General features: G+C 44.3%; 1 protein-coding gene across 1 annotated transcript in view; it reads left to right on the forward strand.

Moving 5' to 3' along the window:
* The window catches only part of Pld1 (phospholipase D1), a 171,889-nt gene that overhangs the window by 51,814 nt on the left and 97,256 nt on the right, over positions 1-22,819 (forward strand). The window contains 6 exon segments of the mRNA XM_052730200.1: positions 1,411-1,469; positions 2,871-2,963; positions 6,708-6,860; positions 9,602-9,751; positions 10,725-10,808; positions 17,588-17,669. Coding sequence (XP_052586160.1) covers positions 1,411-1,469; positions 2,871-2,963; positions 6,708-6,860; positions 9,602-9,751; positions 10,725-10,808; positions 17,588-17,669 — 621 coding nt within the window.

Below are 22,819 nucleotides of genomic sequence, written 5' to 3' on the forward strand. Positions count from 1 at the left end.
GAGGGGGAGGGAGAGAGAGAGAGAGAGAGAGAGAGAGAGAGAGAGAGAGAGAGAGCGAGCACAGATGAATGTTGAATGACATACTGACTTTGGTCTGACTTGATGTCAATTCTACTACCCCGTGCTATATGGTCTTGGTGGCTTAGTTTCCCTAAACCATGGATTGAATGATCAGAATCTTTGTGCCAAATTCTTCTCTTTCTTCTTTTTGAGACAAGGCCTTGTGTAGTCTGTGCTAGCCTTGAACTCACTGTATAGCTAAGGATGACTTGGAATTTCTGGGCCCAGATTTTACCTCCCCAGTACCTAGACCTGGTTTTATATTTATAGCTTGTATTTACAAAGTCTTGCTTGCTACAGCCCATCCACTTGTGTATCCCCCAGTCTGTGTTCACACTACAGGGGAAAAGTTGTGCATTTATAAAAGGCGTCAAGGGCCCACAGAGACCAAAATATTTCTCTGTTTTTGTTGTTTTGATGCAAAAAACCTCTGCCTGCCCTTGCTGTTAAGCGTAGTCTCCTTTTTAAGTTGGGAAAATAGTAACCTCAAAGGGTGTTTAAGAGAACTCGTGTAGAACCGCCTGATGCAGTGTAGCATGTAAAAAGCCCGGTATCAGTGAGAGTCATCATCTTCTATCCCAACTCACTGAGAAGTAATTCTACCAGCGGGGCTGGTAGCTCAGACCTGGAAGCCCAGATTCTCCAGAACTTGAGGAAAGTTCGAGGCCTGGCAGTGTGATTTCCATCACCCCTTCCTCCTTTTCTCTGCATTCTGTCTGTTCTTTCCCATCCCTCATCCCCCACTTCCGCATGCCCAAGATTAGTCTGTCTTCCTTCTAGAACTCGCCATCCTCCCCGTGCATGCTTTATTTTGTATGTATTGTACCATGAAATCCTCTGCTCTCATAGCAAAAGAGGAGAAAGCAACTGCTGGGAGTGAACTCCCCTCTACAGGCTCCAGAATGTTCTGTCTCTCCATCCATAGCACTTTCTTAATTGCGGGTTTAGTATGCAATTCCTTTTCATTTTTTCTTTTTGGAAACAGAGTTTCATGTATCATGTAGCTCAGGCTGGCCTTGAATGCACTTCACTGTGTAGTCAGCTTGACCTTGAACTCCTGATCATCGTCATTCCTCCTGCTGAGTGCTAGATTGAAGATGTGCACTGCCACACCATGCCCACGCGCTGGGCACGTTCTCTGTGCGGTGTTGAGCCGTCCGGTCTGTAGAGTGCACCGAAGCGTTTACACCTGGTGGCTCCTCATACGTGGCTCACACAGCCCCTCGTGTCCTCCTCCTCCTCCTCCTCCTCCTCCTCCTCCTCCCTTCCGTCTCCCTCCCTCGTGTTTTCTTGCCTTCTGATTTATTTTGTTTACTAAATGGTTTTCTGTGGTTTCTTTTTTCTTTTTAGACAGAGTTCCTTGATGTAAGCCAACTGTCTTTCATCCATGATTTGGGACCAAAGGGCCTGTAAGTTCCAGGGCTGGGTCTTTACAGAAAAGTGTAAAGAAGCTGGTGGGTATGAATGCCTGATGCCATAGCTGGTGAGGGTGATGGGGCGGGCAGCTAGGTCTTCCTGGGGCTTCTCCCGCCAGACTAGCGTGAGATGCTCATATGAAGCAGAGCGCCCCCTGCAGGAAACAGGGGCAGCAGCTCTCTCATTTTTCTGGTGTGCTGACACTGACCCTTGTAACCCACCAGTGGGAACGTTCAGTACACATAGTATTCTCACAGCTGTGAGGGATCTAATGCGTATGACGCCTTCTCCCCGTCACTTAAGCAAGCTGTTACAACTCCTTTTAATAAGTATTTAAAAGTAATACTTTGTAACACATGCTGTATAAATAGACAGCGAGTTTACTCAGTGGCTACTTTTCCTTCCCAATATTAGGGTTTGCTCATACAAAGGGCTTACCCTTTTTAATGATTATTTTTTATTAGTTTTAATTTCGTGTACATGTATGTTTGTGTGGGTATGTGCACTAAGGGCAGGTGCCTCTGCAGAGTTCAGAAGAGGGTGTCTGATCCCTGGAGCTGGACTCACAGGTGGCTGTGAGCCGGATGATGTGGGTGCTGGATCCTCCACAAGAGTAATGGGTGTTCTTATCTGTGAGCCCCAGAGCTTACACTTTTAATTTTAGTTAAGTGCAATGCTAGTAGCTATTTCAAAATTATTTTTTCTTAAGTTATTGCACATCTTTCAAAATAAAGATATTGGTTTTTTGTTCTTCGGGTTTCTTTTTTTTTTTTTTTTTTTTTTGAGACAGGGTCTCGTGTTGCCTGGGCTTGCCTAGAACTCTTTTATGTAGCTGGGGATGATTTTGAACTATTGATTCTCCTGTCTCTACCACCCAAACGCTGGGATGATAGGCACATGCTAGTATGCCCAGCTAAAAGTATCGCCACGTGCATAGCCAGTAGCTTTGGTCTCCTTTCTTCATATGGCTCTATTGATACAACTGCATGGGAAGCCATGTGGAATGTGCTAGACTCTGGGGAGCCCCCAAATCCCATCTCAGCTGCAGCCACAGCGGCTACAGGGAAGATTTAGCCTTAAGATCCAGGAGCCAGCGTGCATAGATCCTACACTGTGTCTGACAGAATCATGGCCTACCAATGCCGTAAGGGCTACATTTGTCTGACAGAATCATGGCCTACCAATGCTGTAAGGGCTACATTTGGCCGAGGTGCCTGTCAGGGCCTCTGCTCATGGGCCCAGGCTCATAAAGAGAGCTGTAAGCAAGTGGAGGGTGAAGGAAGGAGGTGGAGTTATGAGAGAGGTGGTTTATATAGTCCCTGACTGTGAGGCTGAGCAAGGCAAGTGTGAACTGTAAATGTGAACTTGATGGCTTAATGTGATGTCTCCTTCAGGGAGGGGATGATCATGAAAAGATCCGGGGGACACAGGATACCAGGTTTGAACTGCTGTGGCCAAGGAAGAGCCTGCTACCGATGGTCAAAAAGGTAGGAGTTGGGAGTTTTGTGTATTTGATTGAATAAACTGAGCATTGGGGTGTTTATATACTACTAGCTTTGCTTGTTTTGATTTGAGGTGTAGCCCAGTCTGGACTCAACCATTAGGTGTCTAGGTGAACCTTGAACTCCTGGTTGTAGCAGTACTTTCTTATTGGGACTGCTAGGTCACAAATAACAGCAAAGAGACTTAGAATTAATTATGAACCTCGGCCTTAGCTTAGGCTTATTCCTAACTATTTCTTATAACTTGAATTAACCCATATTTTCAAATCTATGTTCTGACACATGGTTCGTTTCTTATCTCCATACTGCCCATCCTGCTTCCTCCCCATCGGGCTGCCATTCTTCTTCCCAGAGTCCTCTCTCTGCCCAGAAGTCCCGCCTATACCTCCTGCCTAGCTATTGGCAGTTCAGCTTTTTATTACACCAGTCCCAACAGTACATCCTTACACAATGTACAAATACCACACAGCACCTGGCACTTGCTCCTCCATTTCCCAAGTGGGGCATTACAGATGTTTACCACCACACCCAGCTCTCACATGGGACCTTGCAACTCCTTAGGATGTAAGCAATGGTATAGGAGAGCCAGAGACGCCCATTTGAGCTGTCTTCTTACCCTCAACTGTACAGAACCTCGGGCAGAGGCTGAGCTAAGGGCCTCAGGGTACAAGGGAGTTTGTTAGAGAGGTGTTGTGAGGAAGCAGCAGCAGAGGAAGACAGGTAGAAAGAACAGGGAAGGGAGCTCCAGAGGATCATGGGTAACAAAAGCTAGCCACGCAAGCAGGAAGAGGATGAATTTGCAGGGCTTGGCGGCTGCCAGCGTTTCTCTTCTCCAACAGTGGCCTCCCCTAGAGGTGGTTTTCCCAGCCTCCTATGGCTCTACTGGCCACTCCTCCCCTTTTTCCTAAGTCATCTGTGTGCCAGACACAGCTTTCTACACTTAAGCTTTGAACCCCAGTGATTTTTTCCTCCTTCTTAGAGACTCTGGACTGCCAGAGTTCTGCAGCCTGTGAGCAGACCAGACTGGAGTCATCAGTGGTCAGCACCACCTTGTTGGGATGACTCAGACGTGCCAGTACCTAATGATTGAAGGAATCAGCTGACAACTGAACAATGTGACCGTGGGTGTGCTGTCACCTGCCAAAGTAAAACACCCCACGTGATTCCAACATCGTACATTGGATACAAATGCACACAGCGGGAGAACTCAACATTTAAAATAAGTCCATGGATGAATTCTTACTGAAGCTGCTAGACACTGTAGAAGCAAGCCCTTGGGCTCAAGGAGCTCTGGGGAAAGTGAGGTCACATGTAAATGGAGAGGTAGAAATGGCGTGGATTTAAGTGGTGATGGGGGTGATGTGGGAAGACCCAGGCACTGTGGTGACGAGGGGTCTGGGGTTGCAGCATCGACTGTGGCCGCAGGAGCCCAGTCAAACCCCCGAGGATCCAGCTCTGAGCTCACCCCCCTGGAGGAGCGCTGACAGCAGACGGGACGGGAAGACCTTGTTACTGATGTAAACTTTGGAAGGAATCATGTTTCCGTCGAAAAGCTGTGACTCTTCCTGGAAGGAAATTTTGTCATTTTAAATTTGGTGAATGTTTGGGTAGAGACTCCAGCCTCACCTCCATATTTGCATGTCCTGAGTCACAGCTGAAGAATTTCAGGTATCACACATCATAGACAGATGGCAGCCTTCAGAGGCCAGTGTGGGAGTCTTCCATACAGCTTGGCTGGTGTTTAGAAGCATCAGGAGTTACTTCTAAAGGTGACATTCATTCACAGTGCTTAGTTTTCAATTTTTACGCTTTTGGCTGGTCATGGTGGTGCTTGCCTTTAATTCCATCACTGGAATTGGACTGGAACTTACAGCAGTCCTCCTGCTTTGTCCTCCCATGCATTGAGATTGTAGGCATCAGCCACCACACACTGCTGGGACCTCATTTCTTTTTTCCATGAGAAAACCTAGGAGGCTCAGTTCCCTCTGTGTGCTGTGCCTCCAGGTGCATCACCCTTGTGGTTAGCCATAGGCTTACTCTGACCTTGATCATTGTCCTTTAGTTCCTGTATCGCATGTACTTCCTTTACTGTAGGCTGTAGTCGGTTGTTTTTACTCATACTCTTTGGGGGCCTGCCACCCAGCTCCCAAATAATCACATGGAGGCTTATTCTTACTTATGAGTGCCCAGCCTTAGCTTGGCTTGCTTCTAGCCAGTTTTTCTTAAATTATTCTGTCTACCTTTTGCCTCTGGGCCTTTCCCTTTCTCTGTTCTATACACCTTTTACTCTTACTCTGTGGCTGGCTGTGTAGCTGGTGGCTGGCCCCTGGTGTCCTCTCTCCTTCTGCTTCCCCTGTTCTTGCTCCTTCCTCTTCTCTTTTCTCCCTCTATTCTCCCTGGCTGCCAGCCCACCTATTCTCTCTTTATTAGACCATCAGGTGTTTTAGACAGGCAAAGTAGCACAGCTTCACGGAGTTAAACACATGCAACATAAAAGAATGCAACACATGTTTGCATCATTAAACAAATATTCCACAGCATAAACAAACATAACACATCTTCAACTAACATTCTACAACAATAGGCAACCTGCCCCATCTCCTTGTGCCAGTTGGGAAAGAGGCAGCCTATACGAGAACCCAAATGAATGCAACAAGACTATATAGAAGTCAATGCAGATTTGTCTACATTGTCTCCACTCATAAGGCCCACTGAAGTATGCCATGGCTAGTAGTTTTAGTAAAGAACTGTTCTAGATTTATTTTACATTTATTTACTTATTTTTGGAGCGGGGAGGGTGAGGGGGAGGGCGTGTGATCTTTAGCTTTCAGCCCCTCACTGTGGTCTTAGCTCACGTCCTGCTGTCATTGAACACACATTTGTCCCTAAACTTGAAGTGTTCCTTCGATTCCGTATCTTTGCTTCCTCTCTGCTCTGCAGGATGACCTTGGCCCTGCTCCACTTGTTGGGATCCTTCCTACCCTTGATCAGACCCCAGCTCTTTGCAGCGGGGCCAGGGTGCTCCTCCTGCACCCACCATTCCTCCTCCCTTCTAGCACCTACTCATTTATCCAAGGAGGATCCTGGCTTCTACCTCTAGGAGGCTCACCAGCTCCTCTGGGAACAGATATCTGTATGCTTTCTGTTGGGGATATGTTTACACTAACGCCCACTTTGCCACTCTGCTCCTCCATTATGAAGCTCTTGAGTGTTGGATTGAACAAAGTGCCTTAGAGAGCTACTTGTGTCCTGTTGAACATCATTCATTAATGATCCTTCAGCCAGAAATACTGTGAAATGAACAACAGAATATGTGGAGTATTGGATGTAGTTATTAAATTTTCTAGACTCAGTTGCCTTTATGATGGTTTATGTGAGCAAATGCCACCCCACTCCATTCTTCAGTAAGGGGCTCTTCAGTGCTTCCTGTTGACATCAGGGACATTCTTCCAAGAATGAATGAATGAATTCTTTTTAATTGCTTGGTGTCTGCACAGAGAAGGACAATGGCAAGGCTTGTTTTTGTAGTAATTACTCTCCCTCCTGGGAATCAGACCCTGTGCGTGCTAGGAGAGCGAGCACTGCGCCATTGAGCCACGGCTGTAGCTCTTGTTCCGTGGTGGTCTTGAAAAGGTACAAACAAATGCCCCAGGTGAGACATGACTTCAAGACTTGAGTGACAGTTAATTCTCTTTCTTCAGCCCTGAAACCCCGGTTATCTCCTTCCAGGTGGTTAATAGTGAAAGACTCCTTCCTGCTGTATATGAAACCAGACAGTGGGGCCATAGCCTTCGTCCTCCTTGTAGATAAAGAATTCAGAATAAAAGTGGGAAGGAAAGACACAGAAACCAAGTACGGACTTCGAATCGATAATCTTTCAAGGTAGAAATTTCTAATGTTTGAAACTTATTTCTCCCCCTGTCTCTTCAAGGCCAAAATTTTCTCTTACTCATGAAAAAGGAGTAAACTAGATTTAAATGTTTGTAATTGTTGCTTGGAGCTCCTCAATCAGAAGTAATGGAACTTACGTGTGTGTGTGGTAGGTGCATGCGAATTAACACAAGTGCTTGCAGAGGTTAGAAGGGGACATTGGATCCCCTGGAGCTGAACAACAAAGTTTGGCAACCCATCTACCAATTTGTTGAATGAATCAATTGGTAGTTTGCATTTTTAAAGTAATACAGTTTTATATATTTTATAAATTAATATATTTTGTTAATGAACATCTTTAGAGTGATTTGATTTGCAAAATTTTGTCTGTGTACAGATTTTGAGAAAGGTATCTTGAAAAGATATGAAATGTACATGTATTATATATTTTATTAGCAAATACATTATGTGCTGCTGTAGATTTCTTTCTGGCAGATGTAATACCCTGAAAAAGTTGTGTGTGTGTGTGTGTGTGTGTGTGTGTGTGTGTGTGTGTGTGTGTGTGTGTGTGTGATCACTCCCATCCATATGAATAGTCATAATCTCTCTTTGCACAGTTACAACAGGCATGTATAGCTCTCTTTAATACGTGTGTGCAGCCGTGTGTGCCTGTATGCATGCTTGTGTGTGTGCGCGCGCGCGTCTTTAATACGTGTGTGTGCAGCTGTGTGTGCCTGCATGCATGCTTGTGTGTGTGCGCGCGCGTGTGTGGGAGGTGAGGTGGGCTAAAACAACATGGAGCTTTCTCCTTCTCTCTCAGAAGGTAACTTTCAGGATTGTTACTGAAATGCCTCCTTATCTCCACTGGCCACACCAAGTGGATCTGTTGACATCCAGGCTTCTCCTGTCTCCTTGTCATGTCAGCCAACAAGACCAGCTTCTCCTTTTACTTCGGACTATTGATCTCTGCTTTGTTTGTGAACGCCCGACTGCAGCCTTTGTTCTGTGTTGGCAGTTCTCTTTGCAATCCCTTCTCACGTGTTTATTTTTGCCTCCCCCCTCTTGCTTCTTCTATTATTTATTCATCCATTTATTTGTGTGTATGTTCGAGTCAGTCCTTTCCTTCCACTATGTGGGTCTGGGGGATCGAACTCAAGCTTGTCACGAAGCTTGGTGGCAGGTGTGTCTACCCACTGAGCCATCCCACTGGCCCTCCTATTTTTAAAAAGTATGTTTTTATTATTATTATACACATGTGTGTGGTGTATGTGTGAATAGGGGTGCGCAAGTGCCACATCATACATGTGGAAGTCACAGGGAAACGTTGTGAAGTTGGTTCTCTCTTTACATGGGTCCCAGGGATGGAATTCAGGTCATCAGGCTTGTCCTGCAATGCTGTGTCTGCTGAGCATCTGCCTGGCTCTCAGTCTCTCCCCCTCCTCCCCCACTGGGCCGATACTCCCCTCTCCCACACAACCGTCTTTCCAGAACAGCTTTGCGCCAAGCGAGCTTGACCCCAGGCGACTTCTGAGCCCTCTTGTCCTGCATGATCCATTGCTACACCTGTTGGGGACGCTTCTCTCCCACCCCAATCCCTCCCACCCCCCTGTCCCCACACCCCACCAGCTCTTCTGTTGGACAGTAGCTCTCTAAGGCCAGCACCCGCCTCTGAAGTATTGAGAGGGGCTGTTTGGACACCTGTGCTCCTTATAAATAATTAACTGCAGAATCTGTGCCTAGGGCCCCTTCCTTGCTTTCCATAAGAACTGTTGTGTACCCCCACCCCTGCCCCCTAAATAATCAAACAAAAGCAGAGCTCTGCCTTCTCACTAGGTCCTGTTTCTCTGAGCGTGGCATAGGGCAGCTAGTGCCAGCACCTTGGCCTTTGACCTTCAGTGCTAGGGAACCTATTTTCACTCTGGGGAATAGCCTGACACTTGGGATAAAGTTCTGCTTTTTTCTTCCTGTAGTCCACCAGAATTTATTCTCAATATCTTTAACTCTGTAACAAGTTGAGGTAGCTTGCTCAAGTGATAGAAAAGCCTATGTAAACTGGCTTATTCCAGAGCAAATTTTTAGCCATGTTGGGCGATTAGTTCTCAAGATAAATTACACCATTAAGACACATTTCCTAGGTTTCCTTAGCTCTGGAATCTGCCTCATCCTCAGACCAGTCCCCTTCTGGCCACAAGAAGGCTGCTCACCACCCTCACAGCACACTCAGCGGGAGGGAGGGAGGGAAGGTTTTTTTCATACCACTCTGTTCCCAGAGCTGCTCTCACTGGGTGGGACTGGCTTTAGTGCCCTTGTCCCAGCCCACTGGGTTGAGAGGAGTAGGGGATGCTGCTTTGTACAGCTTTGCTGGGTTCCAAGGAAAAGAGACATCCTCTAAGGACAGCCGAAGCCAGAGTAGTCAGTGTAAGGCGAACTGGGCTGCAGGAACTCCGGCAGAAGTGTGACTTCACTCTGTACCTTCTCCACATCCCTCCTTATCTCCCAAGCAGTTCGAGGTCTACATCAAACACCTTCCTGTGTGTCTGCGTGCTTGAGTGAGTGGGGAGCCTGACAAGGAAGTTCTGACCCAGTGAGTCGTGAGGAATTCTACCAAGGTGTTTTAGAAGCTTGCTTTTTCAAATGTCCATGAACTAGAAATGTCAATTCATGTTTGCTGTGGCATGTTTAATCTTTAAATTTGTTTTAAGAGCTAGAACTCAGAGTAAACCCCCAACACCTGCTTTTGCTTTTCTTTAAAGGACACTGATTTTGAAATGTAACAGCTACCGACATGCTCGGTGGTGGGGAGGAGCCATAGAAGAGTTCATTCAGAAGCATGGAGCTGACTTTCTCAAAGACCATCGCTTCGGTTCCTACGCGGCTGTCCATGAGAACACTTTAGCTAAATGGTGAGGTATTTTTGCTCACAGGTGTTCATCTACTATTATAATGGTTTAAATTTACCTGGAATCAGTCTCAAAACTAAACCAGTGGTTTTTTACTCAGTGATGGATCATACTTAAAGGTATGATCACAGGTCAGTCTTTCAAGTTTGGTTTTTGAGGCTCTTTAAGTGAGCTTACCTGCCTTTAGATTTTGAAGTTTCATTTGTTTTGTGAGATAGGATCTTGTGAAGTCCAGTTGGACCTTGAACTTGCAATGTAGACAAAAATGACCTTGAACTCCTGATCCTCTTGCCTCACCCCCCACACATGATTGCAAGCCTGCTTCACTGTGCCTAGATAGAACTCTGATTTTTAAAATCAACTTCAGGACTGGGTACATAGCGAAGTTACAGTGTTTGCTTAGAATGCATGAATCCCTGCTTAGATCCCCAGTACCCCATAAAATCAGGCATGGTGGCACTGGTTTGTAATCCCAGCAACTAGGAATTGGAAGCCAGAGGATCGTTATTTTAAGGTCATGTTTGGCTCTGTAATCAGAGGCCAGTCTAAGTTACCTGAAACCCAGTCCTAAAAAGAAAAACGAACTATAACTTTATGTATCTCTTAAAAGTACAATGGAAGTTTATTTAAATCATTTATGTTTTCCACCCATGGATTTGAGCTGGTCTGCTTTTAGGCTCAGCTGAAAAACCTATATAATAAGAAGGCTCTATGAGAGTGATTGACATGCTGTGGTCTAAACAAAGAAGACTGAGTCTGTCTCCTAACTGCCTTTCCTAGGTAATAGATGGAGGCAAGATCATGTTGTCAATCTTGTTTCCAGTTACTCAAAGGAAAATGGTAGTACGTAGACTAGGCAGAGCCCTCTACGCTTTGCCTTAGCCTAGGATGTGTTTACTTTACTTTTCTTTTTTTTTTCTTGTTTTATTAAAAAAAAAATCAAAAGAAACGAAGGAACAAAACCTTTGTCTTCCAGGTATGTGAACGCCAAAGGCTACTTTGAAGATATCGCAAATGCCATGGAAGGCGCAACAGAAGAGATTTTTATCACAGACTGGTGGTTAGTATCTGTCCACGAGAATGTTGTCTGGAAGCATCTCTGTTTAGAAATGTGCTGTTGGAGAATTCCACACTATGGAAACCAACAGTAGCCATGATGACTTGGCTAAGTCTCAACCAACTAAGTAGCAGACTCCAACGAAAGACTTTTCCAAAATTGTCCTTCAAATGTTATGTTGGCTCCTTTTCTAATTGCTATGACAGAAATAACATGAAGAAGAAGGGCTTGTCTTGGCTCGCAGTTTGAGAGCACAGTCTGTCATGCTGTGGTAGGTGGGCCTGGTGACAGGCATATGAGGGGACTGTCACTTTGTATGCGTGATCATGAAGCAGATTGAGACGAACACCTGTGCCCCTCTCATGCTCTCCTTTTTATTCAGTCTGGGATGCCAGCCCGTAGATGATGCTGTCCTGTATTTAGGACAGTCTTCCCATTCAGTTAACCCAGTCTAAAAACTCCTTCACAGAACTGCCCAGAGTTTGTTTCCAAGGTGATTCTAGATTCTGCTAAGTTGACAATCAACGTTAACTATTGCAAATATCTTCTGAAAGTATTCAGCTTGAATGGTTTTGGAAGCAGACATGCAAATATTTGTGTTGATATGCTGCTGTGCAAGAGCGGCTGTGGAGATGGAAAGTCGATCCTCTTTAGCTATCTTCCCATCTCGTACTGTTTCTTCACTCGATCCAGGGAACAGCTCCTGAACTTTCCCTCGGACACTGAGATAGTCTTGAGTAGCTCTTGCTACTGCTGTTGAAAGGGCTAGGCCTGGGCAGCTCTTCTGGCATTCCATCAGATTTTAACCTTTTAGCCTGTTGTGGAAACCGCCATGGGAGTCATGATGCTCACTTTACCAAAGTCACTGGAAATCTCGTGTCTAAAGCTCATTAGTTTGGGGGGACTTTGATCTGTGAAGTTGGTGTTGGCTTTGTATTTGTGGTCTGACTTCAGTTCCAGCTACCATCATCTCAGAACACTAAAGCCCATCACAGATGCCAACGTGGCTGAGATGGAGATGAAAATGGCCTGGACTATGATCCCCTCATAGGAACTGAAGTGAATTTCTAAATCCGCTCTACCCTCTTTGAGAGATATGGTCTTGCTTTGAAACCTGGGTTGACTGGAATTCACTGTATGGCCCTGGCTGGCCTTTAACTCACGCAGTCCTCCTGCCTCAGCATCCTGAGTGCTGGGATTACTGACTTGAGCCATGCCTGGCTCTGAAATTCTGCTTTTGTCTCTATCTTACTTCTTTCAGGTGTTACTCATATATGAAGCTTGAAAATAGCTTCCTGACTTAGTTTCTTTTAGTCCTAGATTGGGGGGCAGGGGAGAGCAAAAGAAATGTGAACCCATTTTCTGCTTCTCTTCAGTTATATGGAAATCTGTAGCTCTGGGTCCTCTTTCCCTATTTGGTGCTAGTGACATTTTGAGAGAGACCATTCTTTGTCATGGAGGGATGTCCCGTGGTATCTGTGGCCTCCACCAATTAGCTGCCAAGAGCAGATCTCCATTATGACAACCAGAGAGTCTTTAGTCATTGCCAAATAATGAATACTTTCTCAGCACTCATGAGAATAAGTCCAAAGCTCAATGTCAGACTATATTCATAAAAATATCCCTAGAACTTTGGCAAGGACATGAATGAGTAAAAAGTTTTCCAACTGGTGCCATATTTTTGTGCAAGAAAGTAACATTCTTTGGAAGGTTCTGGATGGTCAAATTCAGACTTCCATTTAAACACCTAAGGAGCTGGAACCTCTGTGATTTCTTCTCTACTTTCCGAAGGAGAGTGAATTGGGTGCTGTTTGTTCCCATGGTGGCCCTGGACCTGCACCTTATTACAACACACATTTTGAAATGAAGCTCCCACAGTAACCTCCTCTCGGGTGATGAGAATTTGCTTTTCTAGAGAGCGTGCAACAGGGCCTGTGGTTCTCTCTCTCTCTCTCTCTCTCTCTCTATTTATCTATCTTTCTATCAGTGGTTCCCTTAGACAATGAACATGTTCGCATGTACTTTTTGGTATTTATTTATTTATTTATTTATTTATTTATTTATTTATTTATTTCCATCAGTGATTCCCTTAGACAATGAGCATGTTCCCATGTACTTTTTTGACCCGTCCCGCGGGCCAGGTTATTGGGGAGACCCGAGGAGGCACCTCCTGAAAGATCAATGGGGGCGAGAGAGAAAGGAGACCAGGCGCATTAAGGAAGACAGAGTCAGTCTGAGTCGCGTCAAGGTCTTGTTTATTGACTGGGTATTGAGGCTTATAAGCAGGGCTTCAGGCAGGGAGGGGGAGCAGGGGAAGCAAAAGGAGAGAAGAATGGAAAATTCCTAAGGAAGGGTGAGGTCACATTGGTCCCAGGCCCCTGCAGCTGGCTGATTAGCACCTACTCCAGGAAGTTGTACAGCCCGTGGTTAGGCCAGGAACCTGTTTTTTGCAAGGTTTGATAAAGTAAGGCAGGTCACACAAAATTCAAGACACAGCTGTCCGGAGTTGGTCTCTAACACTTTTTGGTATTTATTTATTTATTTGTTTGTTTGTTTGTTTCTAGCAGTGGTTCCCTTAGATGATGAGCATGTTCCCATGAACATTTATTTATTTATTTATTTATTTATTTATTTATTTATTTACTTACTTACTTACTTACTTACTTACTTACTTATTTATTTATTTATTTATTTATTTATTTATTTATTTATTTATTTATTTATTTATTTATTTATTTCAGCATGTTCCCATGAACTTTTGGGGGCACTTGTTTAGTGTTTTAGAGTCACCCCTCCTTTCCTAGTCCCCTTCCCTGCCCCACCTCCTCTCCCATGGCCCTCTCTGCTCGCTGCAGCTCTGGAGAATTCCGTCTGGATCCAGCTGTCTCAATCGTCCAGGGCCTTTATGCATTCTAGTTAAACTGCATTTCACTCTGGCCTCCAGCACTTCTGAGGAGGAATTTTCAGCGATATACTATTTTCTCTGTAGTGCTTTCCACCTGTTTGGTTTTCAACATTCTGGTTATGATTTGGGGTTTATCCTGTTCGGTACTCTGAGGCTCATGATTTATTGTTTTATGTCTCTAGCCAGATTTGAGAAGGTCTTACCCTTGTTTCTTCAGCTATAAAAAGTCCTCTTCTAAGCTTCCGTGCTCAGGCTTCCCCTTCACATCGTCTTACAGTCTCCAAGGCTAGCTTCATAGTTTTCAATATTTTCCCTCTTGGTTGTTATATCGGATAATTTCCTTTTTTCTAAATTTACGTTTTTTACTTATTTTGTGTGCATGTGTAGGTTTGTGTATGTACATGCGTGTGCCACAGCCACCACATGTAGAGGTCAGAGAACAACGTGCAGAAGACAGTCCTCTCTCTTCACCATGTGGGTCCCAGGCCTCCAACTCAGTCATCAGGCTTGGTGGCCAGCGCTTGTCCCCACTGGGCCGCCTCCCAGCCCTGGGGCTTGATGATTTCTGGGTAGCTACCTTCACAACCTTCATTCTGGCATTGAGCTTATGAAGCAAAGTTCGGTATTTTTGTTTTTTCTATTTTTGTGGCGATTGTCTTTTTATTTTAGAATTTTATGATTCTCGATATCTTCTAAGGATTTTCCTCTTCTGTTCATCTTTACGTAGAGTTGCATTTTTATAATTCCTGATAAGGGATTAAACTAGATAATCAGGCCATTGAGATGGCTCAGTGGGCAAAGGCACTTGCCATCACCATGCCTGGTGACCCAAGATTCAGTCCTCTGATCTCCAGATGTGCACGGGACGGGCACACGTGCACACATGCATGCAGGCACACACACACACACACAAATAAATAGGTGCAGTTTTTAAGAACATGTGAAGTAAATAGTGATAATCTCATCGTCCACAATACCTATTGTTGGTATTTATGCAAGTTGCTTTTTTGTTGTTGTTGCTGTGTGCCCAGTTTTTTGTTTTTTTTTAAATTGTATTCTAGAAAATTTAACATGCTGATGAAAGACTTTGAGTCTTACTTAAATCTATGGACAGTGTTTTCTTTCTTTCTTTCTTTTTTTTTTTTTCAAGACAGGGTGTCTCTGTGTAGTTTTGGTGCCTGTCCTGGGTCTCGTTCTGTAGACCAGGCTGGCCTCGAACTCACAGAGATCTACCTGGCTCTGTCTCCCGAGTGCTGGGATTAAAGGCATGCGCCACCACCTCCCTGAGAGAGTGTTTTCTTTAGCAGACCATGGCCTCATTTGTATTAGACAGAAAGTTCCAAGCAGCATTTGGGGTGCTTAACAATTGTTTTTAGATTTATTTATTTCATTTTGTGTGTATGAGTGTTTGCCGGAAGAGGGTGTCGGATTTCCTAGAAATGGAGTTATGGATGGTTGTGAACTATCATGTGAGTGATGGGAACTGAACCTGGGTCCTTTGCAGGGGCAACAAGTCCCCTTAACTTCGAGGCCATCTCTCCATCCTCTAGGGGTGGGGTATTAATGCCAGTTTTAAGCCTTTGCTCTGCTGTTGTCTGGGCTATATAATGTGCGCCATCTGGTGGTCCATCTGGGGCATAGCCGCAGTCTATTAGTTCAGCACCTGGAACTCCTTAGATAAATTTTGCTGTGGTCAAATCCCCTCAGGGACAGCCTGGGAATGAGCCAGGAGACCATAAACAGCTCCATGGGACTGCTTTCCTGAGCTCTCCTCTCTCCATGGCCACCCAGCTGTTTTCTAATTCCTCACAGCTTCCCTTGTTAGTACACTCTCTGGAAATGGGAGTTTTGGCTCACCCAGCCCTAACATGTGATCCTGAAACAGTGCCAGTGTAAGGAGCCCTTGGGGACTTAGGTCACCCTCTTGGGATCAGTTCTGCTCTAACGGGAATCTTCTGTGCCTGTGGGCTCTCTGCTGCTGCCCAGGCCTCTGCCGGCAACCCTGTTCTTTCTTGTCAAGCTGGAACCAGAGTTCTCTGTGCTAAATCCATTTCCAGAACAAATGGCCAGTAAACTTAGCACTGATTACACAAGCTTCAAATTCCTTTTCTGCCCTTCACTGCGCCTTTCAATTAACGAGTATTGCATGGTTCGTTTCATTTTTTTAGTAGTGTTTTGTACTGATCCGCATAGAGCTCTTTATAAAATTACACATGTGTGCTTGTGTATGTGTGTGTATGCGTGTGCCACAGCACCCAGGTGGAGGACAGAGGAGAGCTTGCAGGAGTCAGTTCTCTTCCAGCACATAGGTCCTTGGGATGGAACTCAGGTTGTCGGGCTTAGCAGCAAGCAGTGAGCCGTCTCACCAGCCCCTGGGGGACGGGGCGGGGGTCCTATATGTACAATTTGATAAATTCCTTAGTAAGCACTTCCATTTTTAAAAAAATATTTGTTTTTATTTTTTGCACATTGGTATTTTGCCTGTGTGTGTCTGTGTGAAGGTGTCAGATTCCCTAGAACCGGAGTTACAGACTGGTGTGAGCTGCCATGTGGGTACTGGGAATTGAACCCAGGTCCTCTGAAAGATCACCCAGTGCTCTTAACCACTGAGCCATCTCTCCAGCCTATACTTCAGTTTTTTTAGTGTTATTGTAAAAGGCAGATTTTTGTACATTGGCTCTACATCTTGTGACAGTGCTAAATTCACTTACTAGTGATGGCAAACTTTTTGTAAATTCTGTGGGGTTTTTCTCCTTACATGACATGACCTGTGAATGAAAATTATTTAACCTCTGCATTTCAAATTAGTTTGCTTTATATTTTGTACTCTTGTTTTACTGCATTGGGTAGAGTTGTGGGGAGTGTGACTCTGGAGGTATCCTTAGATACCTTGTGGCTGGACTGTAAGGTAGAGGAGCACAGGGGTAACTTTCACCTTCACAGAATTTAATAATATTGGTGTCCCTGATCAGAAAGCCCCAGGTCTCCACAGACACTGTCTTTGTAACTGGAAGTCAGTGTGTGCACACGAATGTGTCAGTAAGAATGCATTCAGCTTGCTGTAGCTGAATTTTAAGAGGGCTTTATCCCATTTAATGAGACACTCAAAATTAAGCAATCCTGAGATTGGGGAAATGGCCTAGAAATTTCAGGGTTCTGGTTATCCTCTTAGAATTTAGCTATGTCTATACCCCTCTAAGCACCCTTCCCCATACAGCACCCATCTACAGCTGCAATGGGCTGTCTTTTTTTTCCCCCTATGTGAGGTGTGTGTGTGTGTGTGTGTGTGTGTGTGTGTGTGTGTGTGTGTGTGTGTGTTCCATCAAGGGGGAAACTTTCTCATTAACCCCGTTTACCTTGTCAAATATCTCATTGTCCAGGATCAAGTCATCTCTAGCTGCACAAACATAGAATATTTAATTCAGTAGTGGAAGGTGGGTTATGACAGCAAAAAAGGAAATGGTAGAGAAATTGGGTAGATAGTCACCAATACCTCTCTCTTTCTCTCTCTCTCTCTCTCTGTGAGAGAGAGAGAGAGAGAGAGAGAGACAGAGAGAGACAGAGAGACAGAGAGACAGAGAAGCAGAGAGACAGAGAGAGGGGGTCTCATGTAGCCCCAGAGGCCTCATATTCCCTATGTAGTTGAGAGTGGCTTTGAACTTGTGACCCTGCTGCCTCCACCTCCCAAATGTTGAGGTTAGGGGTGTGGGTTTTGAATTGGTTTGATTGGACAGAGTTTCCTCTATGACGCTGCTCATGGCCTTGGGGCAGAGATCTGCCGCAGCAGACTTGGTGGCATGTGGCTAAGGCTGGTCTCCGTGGCACAAAGAACATCATCTTTGGTTTCAATCCCTTTCCTTTTGGTTTGTGACTTCAGGTTAAGTCCGGAAATCTTCCTGAAGCGCCCAGTGGTGGAAGGCAACCGCTGGAGGCTGGACTGCATCCTCAAACGGAAAGCAGTGAGTATTTCCACAGTGCTCACACAAATGTTTTTACAGTCCTCATGTAAGCGTGAGGCTGGGTCATAGCTGGAGCACTTGCTTAGCCTGTGTGAGGCATTGGCTGGGTTTTATTCCAAGGAGCATAGAAAACCAGTTGTAGTGACACACACTTTTAATGACAACACTTAGGAGGTAGAAGAAGAATTAGGAGTTCAAGGCCAGCCTCGGCAGTATGGCAACAAGGAGCATAGAAAACCAGTTGTAGTGACACACACTTTTAATGACAACACTTAGGAGGTAGAAGAAGAATTAGGAGTTCAAGGCCAGCCTCGGCAGTATGGCAACATCAAGGTCAGCCTGCGCCTTTTCAAACTCTGTCTCAAAATTTTTTTTTTCAAATATGCTTGTAACTTTTTACTTTAGAGCAGTGGTTCTCAGCCTTCCAAATGCTGCAACCCTTTAATACAATTCCTGATGTCGTGGTGACCCCAACTATAAAATTGTTTCCATTGCTACTTCGTAACTATACTTTTGCTAGTATTATGAATCATAATGTAAATATCTGAGACACAGGATATGTGATATGTGACCCCTGTGAAAGGGTTGATCAACACACAGGTTGAGAACCACTGCTTTAGAGCTTACAAACCAACACACACACAAAACACATGTGCACACACAAAACACATACATGCACATGTGCACACATGTGGGGGGGGACTTCCTTTTTCCCAGTTCATTTTGGAGAAAAGGATATGGGTTGAGAAGATGGCCCAGCAGGTAGGAGCTTTTGCTGCCCAGTGTGGACTGAGTTTGAATCTCCAGTACCTATATCCGAAGTCAGGTGTGGTCATGTGCACCTGTAACCCTCGAACTGTGAGGCAGATACAGGAGCACTGCTGGCTGTTGTTGCCTGCCTGCCTGGCTCTGGGTTCAGAGAGAGATCCTGTTTCAGAGGAATAAGATGGAGAATGATAGAAATGGGACATTGATGTCTTTCCCTGGCCTCCACACACATGCACTTTGGCATATGCACTAAACAAGACCCCCTCCCAGCACACCCATTACCCCCCCAACACACACACACACACACACACACACACACACACACACACACACACACACACACACTCACCTCTCAGAGAAGATGTTAAGGACTGTGGGTTTTGGTTCTAGGCAGACAGTTTACAGTGAAGCTAGCCCATAGATTCTAGGTGAACACTGAGTATGTTCTTTTTGTTATAAAAAATAAACAGTTGAAGCAGTGTAGCTCCATTTATATTGTTAATGAACTGTGTTTATGTGACTAAATTAGAGTAAACCTGATTTATTATTAATCTTCTAATTAGGGAATGCTAGCCCTTTCACTCTGGCTTGAATCTGTCTTACTTTTTTTTCTCTTGTGAAGCATGTTCTCACAGATGTTTGGATTCTGAGTTACTGAGAGCAGCATTTCTACTCCTGGAGTCTCCACACCTCCTTCTTCCTCCTCTCCCCTGTCTCTCTAGCTCTCCACCCACCCTCTTCTCATTCCTTCTCTCACTGTCCTTTCCCATACCTTCCAGAGATTCTCCACAGGCATCAGTACTCAGACCTCAGTGCTGATCCTGAGGAAAGATGACATTTCATTCTATTGGTCCAGCATGGCTTTGATGGATAGTATAATCTATTCCATTCACAAAACAGGAAACTCTGAGCCTGAGAAGTTTAATTCACATATTCCTTAAATAGCTCAGTGTATCTGTGATGAGCTATGTAGAATGCAAATCACCAGGGAGCCTATGGCACATGTCTTTCCAGCCCACCTCAGCTGGCTCTTACTGAAGACTCATGTCCTAGGCTGAGACCTAGCCTTACCAACCAATTTCCTACCTGGTAAAGAATCTGGAACACCCTGTCCCTCTGCCATTTTTTTCTCTGTGAAGCAGCACCTCTCCTAATTCTCCTTAAGATTCCATGTCAGCAAACTTTTCTAGGCTTGGCCAGCAACCTTCACTCACACTGGGAGACCCTCCCCCATAGTGATTGTCTGGAAATTCAATTTCTTTAGGTTTCAGTCAGCATGAACTTGTTGAGTGCCTCCCCATATTTAGGAGCATTACTGATCATACGGGCATGTATGATAAATAAACTATGATTCCTAAGCTGGGGAGGCGTAAAGATCTACACACGTGTGCAGCTCCCCTGTCCTATAGAGAGACAGTCTCAGCAGACACCCTGGTCTTCTGGCTCTTAAGATCTTTCCGCCCCTCCTTCCATGATCTTCCCTGAGGCTTAGATGTGGGTTTCATTGCAGATATAGCGCCGGTGCTGGACAGGCACACTCGGTTGTTCTCTGTATTGTAGCCTGCTATGGCTTTCTGTAATAGCCTCCATCTGCTACAAAAGAAGCATCTTTGATGAGGGGCAAGAGTAACACTTATCTGTGCATATCAGGATAAGATGTTTAGAATGCAGCTAGACATAGTGCTGGTTTAGGAAAGTGGCAGCAGTATGTTCTTCGACATCCTCACTAGCCATGGGTAGTTAGAACTACAGGCAATTAGTGATTGCTGAGAAAGGCAGAATTGGTTTTCCCTAGAGAAGAGCCAAATGGTCATTCAGTACCAAATGGTCAACCCTAGACACATATACAGATAAATGATACTCAATGGACTCAACAGCTTGTATGCGCATGTACGCTCGCACACACATTCAGGAGGTGGAGAGAGAACACTAGGCAGGCCTCTCGGGAACATCTCACAGCCCGAGGGCTTTGGGGAACTTAGGGTGGGCAAGCTCCACAGGTGCAGTAAACATTGAGAAAACAGGGATGCTCTGGTAGAGCAAGGTGGCAGGCTTGGATGGGCTCCCACTGGGGCATGGCTGCAGCTGGGTGTGGGGCTGAGAGCCAAGCCAGTGGTGTGGACTTTCTGATGAAGAGTTAGGATGTTTAGGGGAGGAGGGTGGGTCAATAAAGTGGGGTTTGGATGTCGTCATGTGTTGTTAGCTGTTTTTTGTTGTCTACAATGGCTGCCACTTAAGCAATGGCTTTGGCCACAAGGGCCACAGCCTGAGGGGATTTTGTTTGCTCAGGCACCGACTCTTTCAAAGATACTAAGGGAACTTATCTAAATTTAAAGAACTCACCATTCAACAGTTTAGGTGGAATTTTGCTTGTTCAGAGAGACTGAATAGCTAGTAGCTAACCTTCTCCCTTTGCTGGCGTCTTCTTAAAAACCCAGCGTCCTTCTCTCAGCCCCCACTTAAAAACCCTTGCCACACATGGTTTCTCCTTACCACGTCCTGTCAGCTACTTGCTGACTCAGCCTCCTGCTCAAAGGTTTATTTTATTTAATCAAAGACATCTTTGAATTGTTAATAAGAGCAGTAGGAAAAAATGTAACATACTTTAAAATAGTATTCCCTGACATTTCCCCCCTTTTTTTCTAAATAAAAATGAAAGGTTTTAACTTTAACATAATAAGACTGTTTACAATAAGAACAATTATCAAGTAAAAATTACATTCACAATGTAATGAATTCCAGTTCATTTGTGTCTGAAACATTTAAAGAAAACACTCCATAATCTATCCTATTTTAGTAAATCCAAAATTCTATACCTAATTTACTTTCTATCATACCTAAGGAAAACTACAACTATAACTATCTAGCCTTCAACTCCATCAAAGACTCCAGAAGGGTATAATATTTGAGTAAACAAAAAGTGCATTGCAAACAACTTCCAACAACTCTAGCAATGACAGAGACATCTGACTGCCTGGACAGTCACCCAAAGTTCCTTGGCAACATTGGGTCATCCCTCTTCAGCCTACAGGCCCAAAGTATCTGTCAGACTTTTCAATGAAGAAGGAAATTTGAAGACTGTGTCACCTATGTTGGCAAAGTTTATCAGGCACTTTCCTCTGTGTCCTGCAGAATGTCTGACAGTTTCTTCTGTGAAGCAGGAACCCTGAAGGACCATCCCACCTTGTTTTGGCAGAGTTCAGCGGTCACTTTTCTGTGGGTCAGGCATGTTCAGTGTATACAACATACTGTCAAGCAGTCCAGGCAAGAGCAGCTTCTTGCTGAAATGGCTAGCCTTGCCACATTGAAAACAACTCCATAAGGACTTTCTCTGATGCCCATCATCTCTGAAGTAAATTGGTGCTGCCAGGATCAGATGTGTCTCATTGTCATGAAAAGCTCTAAGTTAGCAAAAACATTTTAAATACTGTATTCTGTAGGTCTTTGATGATCATCTTTCTAAAATATATCTCTATATGATCTGGAAAGCATACCTAACATATCTATAATTTTGATTGGTATAAATGACTAACCACTAATTTATATTTTCTGATTATCCTATATAATTTATAATAATAGCTTTTAAAAACTAGAACTTCAAGCTACATTTCCAAATGAACTCCATGGGCACAATACCTCAAACAAAAACAGAAACACATATACAATATGATGTAACAAAAATAACCATAAATTTTTATCAATATACAAAAATCCCCCAAACAAGAGCAGAAACATGCATACACTGTGTTGCAACAAAAATTACCTTAAATTTGTGTCCTTACAAATACAAAACATTTTAGATCAATAGTTGTCCCTTAGTTTATAGTAGATTCAATAATCTACCCTATTATTTAAAGTAGACTAATAATCTACCCTTCTATCTTATCATTCCTATATCCTCCTCTTCTTTTTCTTTTTCCAAAGAGATCCCTGAATGTAATATCATTTGTATAATTTCCACCCTTGCCAATGCCAGTAATTAATAATAAACAACCCCCCAAATGAAGGCAATCATCCATAACACACCAAATGACCAAATACCATTCTCCCCACCTCTTAGGAATGTAGGTATCATGCCCCCAAACATACTTCCTGTTGTCTGGGGGTGATAATTCCCTGAAAAAACTGAAATATTGGACAAGTCCTGAGAAAACCAACTGTAACATTTATTGTTCAGCCTCTGTGTAATGGGAAAGTACAAAGCTTATCTGAAATCTTGGCTAAAGTATCCTATGAGGCTGGACCCTCTCAGTAAGCAACTTTAGAGTTGTCTTGGGCAGTTTGTAGTCTGATACTGATCTTTGGGTTGTTCTTGTCTCTTTAATGGCAATACCACAATCCCTATAGAATCCTCATTGAGGGGCCCTATCTTCTATTAGAGA

This window comes from Peromyscus californicus, unplaced genomic scaffold (genome assembly GCF_007827085.1).
Source record: "Peromyscus californicus insignis strain IS unplaced genomic scaffold, ASM782708v3 Scaffold_9__1_contigs__length_137607984, whole genome shotgun sequence".
Classification (NCBI taxonomy): Eukaryota; Metazoa; Chordata; class Mammalia; order Rodentia; family Cricetidae; genus Peromyscus; species Peromyscus californicus.